The sequence below is a fragment of the Amblyraja radiata genome, chromosome 33 (assembly GCF_010909765.2).
Source record: "Amblyraja radiata isolate CabotCenter1 chromosome 33, sAmbRad1.1.pri, whole genome shotgun sequence".
NCBI classification, from domain to species: Eukaryota; Metazoa; Chordata; class Chondrichthyes; order Rajiformes; family Rajidae; genus Amblyraja; species Amblyraja radiata.
Window position 1 is genome coordinate 150,287 of NC_045988.1, and position 13,119 is coordinate 163,405.

At 42.5% G+C, this 13,119-nt stretch overlaps 1 protein-coding gene across 1 annotated transcript in view; it reads right to left on the reverse strand.

Moving 5' to 3' along the window:
• Positions 1-494: 494 nt before the first annotated feature.
• The window catches only part of drd2 (dopamine receptor D2), a 35,406-nt gene continuing 22,781 nt past the window's right edge, over positions 495-13,119 (reverse strand). Inside the window, exons 4-7 of the mRNA XM_033049662.1 lie at positions 11,589-11,785; positions 10,584-10,670; positions 8,673-9,024; positions 495-2,508 (exon numbers count right to left, since the gene is read on the reverse strand). Of these exons, the coding sequence (XP_032905553.1) occupies positions 2,312-2,508; positions 8,673-9,024; positions 10,584-10,670; positions 11,589-11,785 (833 nt within the window). The 3' untranslated portion in view covers positions 495-2,311. The remainder of the gene's footprint in view (positions 2,509-8,672; positions 9,025-10,583; positions 10,671-11,588; positions 11,786-13,119) is intronic.

Genomic DNA, 13,119 nt, shown 5'->3' on the forward strand with positions numbered 1-13,119 from the left:
CCTGAGAACCAGGTATATTTGATGGGAATTCTTAGTTTTGTGCTTATCGCAGCAGTTATTCTTTTATATTATTTAATTACGAACCTAAATACCAAAACACATATGGTGGAATCAAGTCCTGGGATCTAAACCAGTAAATTTATGCAACCACACACATAAGTCATAGCATACCACAAATCATACGCATTTTAGCTATATCAATAAACTAAAATCAATATGATTTTTGTTCATGTTTACAGGTTCACAGAAACCCCATATCCAAGGGTGATCACATATTGATGACTTTGTTATGCACAGAACAATATATGCAACAAATCAGGCATCATTCCATCAATGCATTTTGTTGAATGGACCAAGAGCAAACTATTGTTGTTTACATTTCTGTCCCATCTATGTGAGATCTGTCTTGTCAATATTAATGCTGCTTGAAACCATGGATCAAAGAGGCACAAAACCTGACACAGCATTTTCAAAATGAGCAGGTAATTTTTTTAAATATGCAAAAGACAGAATTGCAATGGGAAGAATAAATCTAATTCAAGAGTCAGATCATTGCGTAAATTTTGGATTTGGATTTTTATACTAAATTTACTATCTGAGGAATTGTCCAGCAAGCAAATAAAATAAATAACAACTTGCTGCACAATAGTTTCCACACTATTCATTCTAGCTTCATATAAATAATTTACTGTGATTTGTACTTTAACAAAATGATCCAATGGAAAGGGCTGTGGAATAACCAATGATTGATTAAACACTTTCCTCCTATTTTACAGTACTCGGCACTCTGGTATGATGTGGTCCAGATTTGGTGGCCAATATTGGTTGCTCCCGATGAGAGGGATATCGTATCCATGTGATGTTCATCAGTCCGCTGGTGGAAAAGCCTCAATGCTGGTCTACAGAAAACTGGTTTCTCTGTCAACTCATTTATTTGCTTTACAGCTGCAGTGAAATGAACAAATGTAGATGGCAGTCACTAGAGTTAATTTATAAAGTTAATATAGTGGAGAAAACATTTTCACATGCTTCCATGGCATAGCAAACGCTAATAGTGAATAATGTTCTAATTTAATGTTTACTACACAAATACATAATTGAAACACACTATAAATCTCTAAAGATGCTTTCTGGTCATCCTGCAGCCCAGCTAATCAACATTGTGTTCCTTTGTGTTTGCTGCTTTGTGATGTTATTTCATTATTTTACTTGACTTTTCTCCAAACCATTGATACAAGCAGCTCTAACAAGACTCAGCATTGACTGACCATCCTGAATTTCATTTTGTGGCATGGTGATGAGATGCCTTGCTGAACTCGTTTATTCTATAGAATGAAGGCTATTCTGCAATGTGAATGAGCAAAAGGACAACTAAACACTGAAGGTCCACAAACTCTCTGATCATGGAGGCCATCATAGCCTCTCTCTGACTATTCCAGGATGAAGCCATGCATCCAAGAGCCAGAATTATATTTACCCTCACTAGATACAGATCAGCTACTGATATCAAACTATTGCTTTGTGTAATGTTCCCACAGATGTGAAAGGAGACATTTCACTCAGTGTGGCTTGAGTCTGATCTCAATTTACTTTTCCCTAACCCAATGTGGTGTGTTCACCTTTAATAGAACCTTGTGATATTCCTATCTTTAGTATCTTTAGTATGCTAATTCTATGCTAGATATAAGCTGATACTGACCAGTATTCCAACCTTTGAGATTGATCTAAGGCAACAAATTCTTAATGGTTGATATAGCAAAGGTTTCCCTTTTCCATGCCAATGCATTGTAGTGTTGGACCACCATGTTTCATTGCCATGCTATTGAGCAAGTTCCTTGTTGCTCCAAGTTTATATTGTGAAGTAGGCAAGTGGAAGATGTCCTCAAAGGTTTGTCCTCTAGTGCTGACAATCCACTTTGCATTTTATTTACCATTATAACATTTTGATGATTCACCTGAATACAAAGTTCAATGACCTACTAACCAACTTTGCATGGTCATGAAGCGGTAACTATATGGATATTTTGGCCATGCAAATGGACATTTCACATTATATTGTTGATTATCAGTATTGAAAAGTCCGATGACATCATGTGTAAAGAGACTTGAAGCCCCATCAGGTTTTTGATGAATTCATTATTTTCTTCTCTTCTCCGTGCCTTTATTAATCCATAATGACACACGATAGATTCAGTTCATGATTAAAGGAGTGGTGTCCACAGTGTCATTAACAAGCAAAGATATCTTTGAACACTTTCAAGGTAGACCTTATAAAAAGGAAATGTGGCATTTTATGTCCTTTGGCAGTGCTTTAGCAGTGAAGAATTTTGATGAAAGCTTTTCTGAACTCTATGTTGAAGGTGGTGTAAATGATAGGGTTCACAGCACTATTGACATAACCCAGCCAGGTGAAGGCACTGTACAAGGCTTGAGGGATGTTGCATTTTTTACAGTGCTTGTTCAGGATATGGGTAATGAAGAATGGCAACCAACAAATAATGAAGACCCCTATAAACAAGAGAAGCAGAGATTAATATCCAGCATTGAAAATTCACGAGAAATCCAAAGGGTAACTATATAAATAAAAATATTTTCAATGGATAGCTGTAGAGAAAATGGCTTTCCTGTTGTGGAGGAAGGCAAACTAGGTGAGACAGTATAGAAACATAGAAACATAGAAAATAGGTGCAGGCGTAGGCCATTCGGCTCTTCAAGCCAGCATCGCCATTCGGCTCTTCGAGCCAGCATCGCCATTCAAAATGATCATGGCTGATCATCCAAAATCAGTACCCCGTTCTGGCTTTTTCCCCATATCCCTTGATTCCCTTAGCCCTAAATCTAAAACAATGTACAATGGAAAATTGGACATGAAAGACTTCAATAAAGAAATTGGAGGAATAAGGCTGTTTCTGAGCTTTAATTAGTGTTTAATTCCTTGTTTTGATGTCAAGACACATGTAGTATCCAGCATGTGGGGTTTAGTTCAATGGAAATCATGATATTATAGCAAAGACCAGAATGCAAAAAAACTAAGTTTTCATTGTCGAAGGAAAGTATCCTCAATTTGTTTGTTCTACATGAATAATGTGCATCAGAAATTCAGTAAAGTCGCCATGACTTGGATGGGCTACAAATTAATTTGTAGTGTGGCAATATTGTCCAATAAGAAATTTAATTGATAGCATTTCACTAAACTATACTCTGCATTTAGTTCAGCACCAGGGTATTCTTGCACATTTATTTTGTATCTTTCACCAGCTTGCGGCTGACATGCAGAGAGCAGAGCAAATGAACCACACCAATGAGGAGTGAAACCATTAGTTAAAGGGAATCTACCTCAGCAGGTTTGTTGTTAGGTAGCGGGGTATTGATCTTCAACAGGCAAATTCATTCAGTATTTAGGTTGGTGTTTACTCTATTCTCTCTTCCCTCCCTTGTTGTTGATGATATAGATAGGCCCTCTGTTGTACTTAACTATTTCCTTGGATGCCATTTACATGCCAAGTAATTCCTCCCTTCCCCCAACCACGTAATCATATCCTTGACCTCAAGGTCCCTTCCTCTAACTATCCGTAATGATCCAGGCCTAATCCTTCTTGCATCGTATCCTGGTGAACCCAACAGAGGAAAGTCCCTTGTGTGTGTGTGTGTGTGTGTGTTGTTAGAATTAAGGCTCATTTTATCATTTTAGAATATTGTCTCTGGGTGTCCTAGCACAGAACTTTGTAAGCCCCCACCACTGCAAATCCCAGGACACATCATCAGCTGAGGTTTGACACCTATTTCTGCCACGTAATATTTCTAGGCTACTGTCTTTAGACATTACTCACAAAGCATTAATAATGTAGTAAGCATGCAGATACAGCAGGCAGTGAAGAAAGCTAATGGCATGTTGGCCTTCATTGTGAGAGGATTTGAGTTTAGGAGCATGGTAGCTCCTGATAGCGATGTGCGTTTTATGTTTAATATGTTGTCTGTACCGTCACAGTCTTGTGCGAGAGTAGTCTATAACAGAACTACACTGGCTTTGGAACCCGAGGCACTCTGCGAGCTAGGCATCCTACACCGGCAAGACCCAGGGGCGTGCAAGGCAGTGGACTCTCCTCCCATCACAGGTCGACACTGGAGGCGACACTGGAGGCGACACATGCACGCGGCGTGTGAGACCTAGCTTGCGGCACAAGCAGTGTGCTAGACCTAGCAAGCGGGGCAGCTGAGCGGGTATCAGCGCCAGGCTCAAAGCTAACCCCTACAGACCTGCACTTCCTTCTATTCTGCTATCCAACGTTCGTTCGCTGGAAAACAAAATGGACTACCTTAGACTGGATTTAACTACACAAAGAAAGGTCAGAGACTGCAACGCCATCATCCTCACAGAGACGTGGCTCAACAACTCCGTTTCGAACAACGCCATTCAGCTGGACGGACTAACATCATTCCGGGCGGACAGGAGTCATGCTCTCAGCGGTAAATCTCGGGGGGGTGGTGTATGCATTTTCATCAATAACAACTGGTGTACAAACGCCAAAACTGTGTCAAGCCACTGTTCTGAGGATATAGAATTTCTGACAATTAAATGCCGACCATTCTATATGCCAAGGGAATTCACAGCCATCAACATCACAGCTGTGTACATTCCACCCAGTGCAAACACAAAGGACGCACTGTACATTGTATCAGTCTATCAGCTCAATGCAGAACTCTAACCCGGACTCTGTCTACATAATCGCTGGCGATTTCAATCAGGCCAAACTGAAGACAGTACTACCACATTATTACAAACATGTGAACTTTGCAACCAGGGGAAATAACGTACTCGACCAAGTCTACACCAACATCAGACAGGCATTCAGAGCTGCTCCCCATCCCCACCTGGGGAACTCAGACCACCTCTCTGTTATGCTAATTCCAGCCTACAGACCTCTATTGACCAGGAACAAGCCGTCTGTGAAGCAGATCAGAGCATGGCCAGAGGGAGCCACCTCAGCTCTCAAAGACTGTTTCGACTGCACAGATTGGACCGTTTTTAGGGAGGCTGCCACTACCAACCATCATGTCAACTTGAAGGAATACACTGAATCTGTGACTGGATATATATTCAAATGCATGGAAGATGTGACCGTCATCAAAAACTTCACCACGAGGGCCAACAACAAACCCTGGTTCACCAGGGCGGTACGTGAGCTCCTGAGAGCACGGAATGCTGCTTTCAAGTCCGGGGACAAAGACGCCCTTAGTACTGCTAGGGCCAACTTGAACCGGGGCATGAGAACAGCCAAGCGTGTCTATGGACAGAAAATTCAAGAACACTTCACAGACACTAAGGACCCCAAGCGCCTGTGGCAAGGCATCCAGTCTGTCACTGGCTACAGGCCAACTCCCCCACCGTGTGAGGACAACACAGACTTCCTCAACACACTTAACACCTTCTTCAACCGGTTTGAGGAGGACAACACCACCACACCAACAAAAGCCCCTCCCTGCCCAGACCATGAAACACTTCACCTGGACCCAGCTGATGTGCGGAGGACCCTACTCAAGGTGAACCCCAGAAAAGCTGCAGGTCCTGACAACATACCGGGGCGTGTGCTCAGAGACTGTGCTGACCAACTCACAGATGTTCTCACGGACATCTACAACACCTCTCTGAGCCAAGCCATCATACCAGCATGCTTCAAAGCCACCACCATCATACCGCTACCCAAGAAATCCCCAGCCTCAACACTGAACGACTACCGGCCCATAGCACTCACGTCCATCATGATGAAGTGCTTTGAAAGGTTGGTCAAGGCCCACATAACATCCAGTCTCTCCTCTACACTTGACCCATTCCAGTTTGCATACCGTCCCAACCGTTCCACTGATGATGCCATAGCAACAGCACTCCACCTAAGCCTGGCTCATCTGGAAAACAATAACAGTTGCGTGCGGATGCTGTTCATCGACTTCAGCTCCGCCTTGAACACAGTCATCCCCCAACACCTGGTGAATAAACTCGGCGAAATAGGCATCAGCACCCCACTATGCAACTGGTTACTGGACTTCCTCACCGACAGACCACAGACAGTAAGAGTTGGCAAAAACTCATCAGAGACCACCATCATGAACACCGGGGTCACACAGGGATGTGTGCTGAGCCCTCTGTTGTTCACGCTGATGACACATGACTGTTGTGCCAAACACAATTCGAACCACATCATCAAGTTCGCAGATGACACAACAGTGGTGGGCCTCATCAGCCACGATGATGACTCAGCCTACAGAGAGGAGGTACAACAACTCATCAACTGGTGTGACATCAATAACCTTCAACTCAATGTCAATAAGACAAAATAAATAACTGTGGACTTCAGGAAGAAACAGACAGCACACACCCCACTCACCATCAATGGCAGTGCAGTGGAGTCTGTGAAAAGCACCAAGTTCCTGGGAGTGCACATCACAGATGATCAGACATGGTCCACCAACACCATCTCCCTAGTCAGGAAAGCACAGCAACGCCTCCACTTCCTTCGACGGATGAGGAGAGCCGATCTCCCCCCTTCTGCCCTCACCACTTTTTACAGGGGTGCCATTGAGAGCATTCTTATCAGCAGTCTCTCAGTCTGGTATGGCAGTTGCTCTGCTGCTGACCAGAAGGCCCTACAGAGAGTGGTGAGGACAGCGGAGAAGATCACCAGATCACCCCAACCAGCAATCCAGGACTTATACCCATCTCGCTGTCGCAAGAGAGCAACCAATATCATCAAAGACACCACCCACCCAGCACACAAACTGTTCACCCTCCTACCATCCAGCAAGCGCTACCGCAGCATGCGGAGCAAAACCACCAGATTCAAAAACAGCTTTTTCCATCAGGCCATCAGACTACTCAACACACTCAAGAAAATTCCATGAACATTACACAAACAAAGACCAACTGACTGTCAAATTAACTTTAACTCAATGTCTGTAGTATGCTATTTGCACTTTTCTATATTGCACCTTTTATTATTGCACCTTAATAACATACCTCAACATGTTACTACACTCTGGCACACTGTGTATATGTTATATAATGTATATGTCCATTGTCTATCTTTATTGGTATATAGTCTGTCTGTGTTATAAATATTACTTGCACATTTGGAGTATGGGGAAACGCAATTTCAATCCTCTGTGTAACTACTTGTTGCATTATTTGAATTGACAATAAAGTTAACTTTGACTTTGACTTTGATGGAGGCCCTACTGCAGTTGTACAGGGCCCTGGTGAGACCGTGCCTGGAGTATTGTGTGTAGTTTTGGTCTCGTAATTTGAGGAAGGACATCATTGCTATTGAGGGAATGCAGCGTAGATTCACTAGGTTAATCCCAGGATGGCGGGACCGACATATGATGAAAGAATGGGTCGACTGGGCTTGTATTCACTGGAATTTAGAAGGATGAGAGGATATCTTATAGAAATATCTAAAATTCTTAAAGGATTGGGCAGGTTAGATGCAGGAAAAATTTTCCCGATGTTGGGGGAGTCCAAAACCAGGGGTCACGGTTTAAGAATAAGGGGTTGGCCATTTAGGACTGAGATAAGGAAAAACCTCTTCACCCGGAGAGTTGTGAATCTGCGGAATTCTCTGCCACAAAGGCAATGGAGGTCAATTCGCTGGATGTTTTCAAGAGAGTTAGATTTAGCTCTTAGGGCAAAAGGAATTAAGCGATATGGGGGAAAAGCAGGAATGGGGTACTGATTTTAGATGATCAGCAATTATTATATGGAATAGCGGTGCTGGCCTGAAGGGCCGAATGGCCTACTCCTGCACCTATTTCACAATGTTTCTATGCATGCAGGTGCCTGACAAATCCAACCAACTATGTATTTGACAAATCTAGATTAGAAATATTGGAGACAATTCCAAAACACTAAAATGATGTGACTTTGGGAGGAAGCAGTCATTTCTCTCTATGCCATCTCCTCTATCAAGTTCTATATGTGCTTGAGCTGATTTAAACTGTTAAGACAGTTAACTTTTTGTTTTGGAATCCTTGTCCCACTTTCCAATTTCTCTAATAATTCCTTTCCTGCTTTTGCCACCATGAATAATCTCCAGATAAACATCCTCTACCACTACCAAGGGAAAGGTCAAAAGTTAGAGGAAGCCCAGAGCTGGATTCGTTTTAATATATTTATGGGAAAATACCTCTGCTGTGGAGAAACAGGATCCCTGTTCCTTGAATTATTGGATCTAACTGTTAATTTAAACACTTCAAACATGAGCTAGGTAATAAAGATCCTTCAACTTCAGCGTTACACAAGTAAATGCATGATCCCATTGGCACTCATTTTGACTCATTTCCGGAAATGGTCTAGATTCAGATGCATCCGTTACAATGAAGTGCGCACATTTTAGGAAGCTTCTGTATATTCTGCAAAAATAAGCAATTGATTTAAAACTTTGCAACTTCCTTTCATGTCAGCTACTGGCAGTGAAGAGGGAGAGGGTGGTGTCGAGAGATCCTTGAGGGACAACATGGACACCTTCCCCTCCATGGTTTGCCATTCCAATTTAGAGACATTTATATTACAAATGGTTGGAAACCAAACTGAAGCAATAAACAAAGAAGGGACACAAAATGCTGGAGTAACTCAGTGGGACAGGCAGCATCTCTGGATAGAAGGAAGGGACAATACTAACCAAGGACAATAGCCAGCATCTGAGTTGCCTTCTTCTCCTTTTGCTGGGACACCTTCCTCTTGCTCATGGTCTTGAGTGAAGTTCTTGTTTTACCATTTGGCATCGACTGGATTTCAAAAGCTTTGGTCACTTTGCTTATGTTTTTAGGGTGACCATTCTTCTCTCCTCTCACCGGGCTGCCTGCTGGTGATGGCAGATTAGAACTCGCTCCCTGGTTAGAGGGAGTAGGCACGGTCAGCTGGCGGCTGGCGGCTGCCATTTTGAGCTTGGTCTTCTCTAGAGGGGGACTGGCAGACGACATCATTTCCATCTCCATCTCATCCTGGTGGTTCACAGCCTCCTGCACCAAGATCAAATATCCCAACACAACACCAAATAAATACCCAATGTGTATGCCAGACCAATGGAAAGTAATAACTATTAAAATAGATGAGTTGTTCTATTAATCACTTGTTCCAGAAACATTGGGTGGCACAGTGGCGCAGCGGTAGAGCTTACAGCGCCAGGGACTGGAGTTCGATCCTGACTATGTGGCAGTCTATATGGAGATTGTACATTCTCCCTGTGACCACGTGGGTTTTCTCCACGTGCTCTGGTTTCCTCCCACATTCCAAAGACGTACAGGTTTGTAGGTTAATTGGCTTCTGTAAATTGCCCCGATGTGTAGGATAGTAGTGTATGGATGATTGTTAATTGGCACGGACAGGGTGGGCCGAAGGGCCTGTGTCCACACCGTGCCTCTAAACGAAACTAAACAAGAAGAGGCCATTCAGCGTCTGCAGCTCATTCTATCTTGGACCCAGATACCTCAACTTCATTGTGATCCCTAGTTGAGTATCGCTGAGTACCTTTGTACAGTGCTTATTGTGTGAAGGTACGTACCACTGAGTACTGGCACCTCTTAAAAAGTTGAGGCAGTTTGGAGCAGTTTAGTTTAGTTTAGTGTAGTGTAGTGTAGTTTAGAGATACAGCACGGAAACAGTCCCTTCGGCCACCGATTCCTTCTCAATGGAAAGCAAATTTATTCTACTTCGCAATGAATTGAACACAACATTCTCACTTTCCAGAACATGGAAGAGAAGCAGTTTCTCAGGGAGAGACAAGAACATGATGAACCTGTTTCTCTTTAGGGAACAGAGTGTAGAGGAGAGATTATGTGCTCAATATAATAAGGACATTTGAATCATTTGCTCAGATGAAACAGTTCTACATTGGCAATAACCAGAAAATATAAATTTAAAATAGTTTTCACAAAAGCCAGCAGTGACACAAGTTTTGTTTTAACCCAACAGGCTCTAAAGGGGAACACAAAGTGCTGGAGTAACTCAGCAGATCAGGCAGCATCTCTGGAGAATGTGGATAGCTGACATTTTGGATTGGGCCCCCTCTTCAGACACTTAGGAAGTGATTCTATGGCCAACAGATAGTAGAAGTAGACTCAATATTAATCTTTTAACAGAAATTGGATCTCCCCTTAAAAAGTCAAGATTTGCCAGGGCACAAGGGAAGAGTAGGGAGCTAGGACTACATGGCTGAATGGACTCTAATCCTATCCCATTCTATGATTCAACTTTTAGAGAATTATGTCTAACAAAGGAATCAGAAAGAAGGATCAATTTCATCTCGATGAGATGCTCTGACTAGGCAGCAGCCCATTCGAAGTAGAACGTTTTCCCAAATTATGTTAGTTTATCCAGAAGAGTATTGGTTCAGTCCGTGCTTCCCTAAGATTAAATCTTAGCTTATTGTGATGCAGGAGAACCAAAACAAGCAGTTGGTGAGTCCCTGAAGTTGGCACTGGGCGACCCATACTAATGTGTAATTAACAATATAAGTTCCAGCTGTTTGCAGCTCTGGTGGCTGGGAGTGGCTACACAAAGTCAACACCATGGTCAAACTATAGACACTCACCACTTTCCTCTTATTGGTGGGGAAACTCCCATTTGATTTCACAATGACTGTACAGAGCTTCACATCTTCTGGATGGGTGCACTTATCCTAAATTCAAAAATAATATGTTTATTCCTCCATTTGAGGTTCTCCATATACAGTTTTCTAACAGGCCACCATTTAAATTCTAAGCTTGGCAGAGGTAATAAGGTATTAAAATACAAAATACTTGTCCAAGAGAGATATATTTGCTAGACTGCACAACATTCCATCAAAATGAAATGCTTTGCTTAATTGTAGTGGGAAATTGGATGCTACTTTGGTGAAAATTAACATCTCAAAAAGAGAAATAAAATAAATGAGCATATGATGTGTTCTTAGTAACAATGGTCATGGGAAAAATCCTGCCTGGAACATCAGGGGAATTCTCTCCTCTTCCAACTGTGCAACAGGAATTAGTTTAATTTGCAAACATGTCATTGGAATATGGAGGTGGAAGGCTCCAGTCTAAAATAAGGCACCTACAGCAATGTAGCTCTTCCTCGAATACCATGTACAATTGCACGGAACTGTGGTGCAACTAGTAAAACAGCTTCCTCACAGCTTCATTGGCTAGAGTTTGCAATACTGTCTGTGTGGAGTTTGCATGTTTTCCATGTGACCAGGTGAATTTTTTGTCAGAAAGCTGTGAGTTGCTAGGTAGGTTGGCCACAGTGAATTGTCACTAGCATGTATGTGAGAGAGGACAGCAAGGGATAGGATGGAAAAAGATGTTGAGAAAGTGCGGAGAAGAAAACAGGTTAGGATAGAATTATTGTAACAAATGGTGATTGATGGTCAGCATGGACCTAGTGGGCTGAAGGGCCTGCATCTGTGGTCTACGTGTATGATTCTAGAAGTTTCATTACAGATCGTGAATCTAAAACTGTCACTCTTGTACCTAATGTATGAAAAATAACTGGACAAATGTGGACAAACTGTCTTGTCTCAAAACAATTTAGAAGAACATAGAAAGTTCTTCTTTACCTTTAATGGTGCCTGGATTTCCGACTCAAACCTGCTGCTTCTCTTGGTGTTCACTCGCTTTCTCCTTTTACGCAGCACCACGTAAATCTGCACGTACACCAACAGCGTGACGATGAAGGGAATGAAGAAGGAGAAAATGGACGAGTAGACCACAAATTCGGGGTGGTGAATAAGACAGGTGGCATCATTCCTGGTGTCTGAGAGTTAGAGATGATTCATAGATTATTCCCATATTCATTAAGTCAATGCTGACTTTCAGAAATCAGATGTTATCCTCATTGTTCACTGATGTGCAATCTAATGGAACGCCTAATATAAGAAGAATATTTTTTCTAAGCTAGAGGATCAAATAGCTTTGAGAAATTGTATTTTTTCCCATTATTAATTTCAGAGTTGGTTGTATATTTTCATATTTAACCAGGCCTGCTTGACCTTTACACCAGGCCTGCTTGACCTTTACACCAGGCCTGCTTGACCTTTACACCAGGCCTGCTTGACCTTTACACCGTGACAATGCCCAGGTGGACAGTCCAAAAAGGTGATGAGATGTACATTTCAGCTTTAACATGCTGACCTAGAAACAGCTTTATATACTTCCTTAGGGACCAGCTCTGATCTAGATTTTACATTCAGGACTGTCAGGTAAGACTTGATCACCTTGACTGACACTGAGACGAGAGTGAAACTCATGTAATTGCTGAGCTGAATGGAAATGGTGTCACATTAGCTGGCAGCACGGTTAACTGATGCACCAGTGTCTTATGTCACTGGACTGGATCTCAAAGTTTGTTCATAAAATCATGTAAACAGACAGCATTTAGAGGCCATTGGGTTTGAACCAGCCAGAGAAGAGCTATTTAAGATAATCCTACTTGAATCTCAATTTCAGTCTAACCTACAGCCTTGTAGTTTAAGGAGCCAACTACTCATCTTAAACATAGCAGTGAAAGCAAGTGAATGAAAACAATGATCATAAGGTCATTGGGTCATAAGGAATAAGAGTAGAATTAGGCCATTCGGCCCATCATCCACTCTGCTATTCAATCATGGCTGATCTATCTATCCTTCCTAACCCCATTCTCCTGCCTTCTCCCCATAACCTTTGACACCCGATCTATCTGTTTCTCGATTGTTTTTTAAGAAAAGCTTATTTGCCATTTAGGAAATGACCCGCGTGACACATTTGCAAACGGTGTGTTAATGTGTCAGAGTCATAGAGTGAAACAGTGTGGAAACAGGCCCTTCGGCCCAACTTTCCCACACCGGCCAACAATGTCCCAGCTACACTAGTCCCACTTGCCTGCACCTGGTCTGTGCATCTACCCGATCTATTCCTCTCATGATTTTGTACACCTCTATAAGATCTCCCCTCATCCTCCTGCGCTCCATGGAATAGTCCCAGCCTACTTAACCTCTCCCTATAGCTGTACTCCCTGCACCTGTACTCCTTGATCCCTCTGCTCTACAACACTCCCCAGAGGCTGACCATTCACTGTGTAGGTCCTGCCCTTGTTCAACTTCCCAAAATACA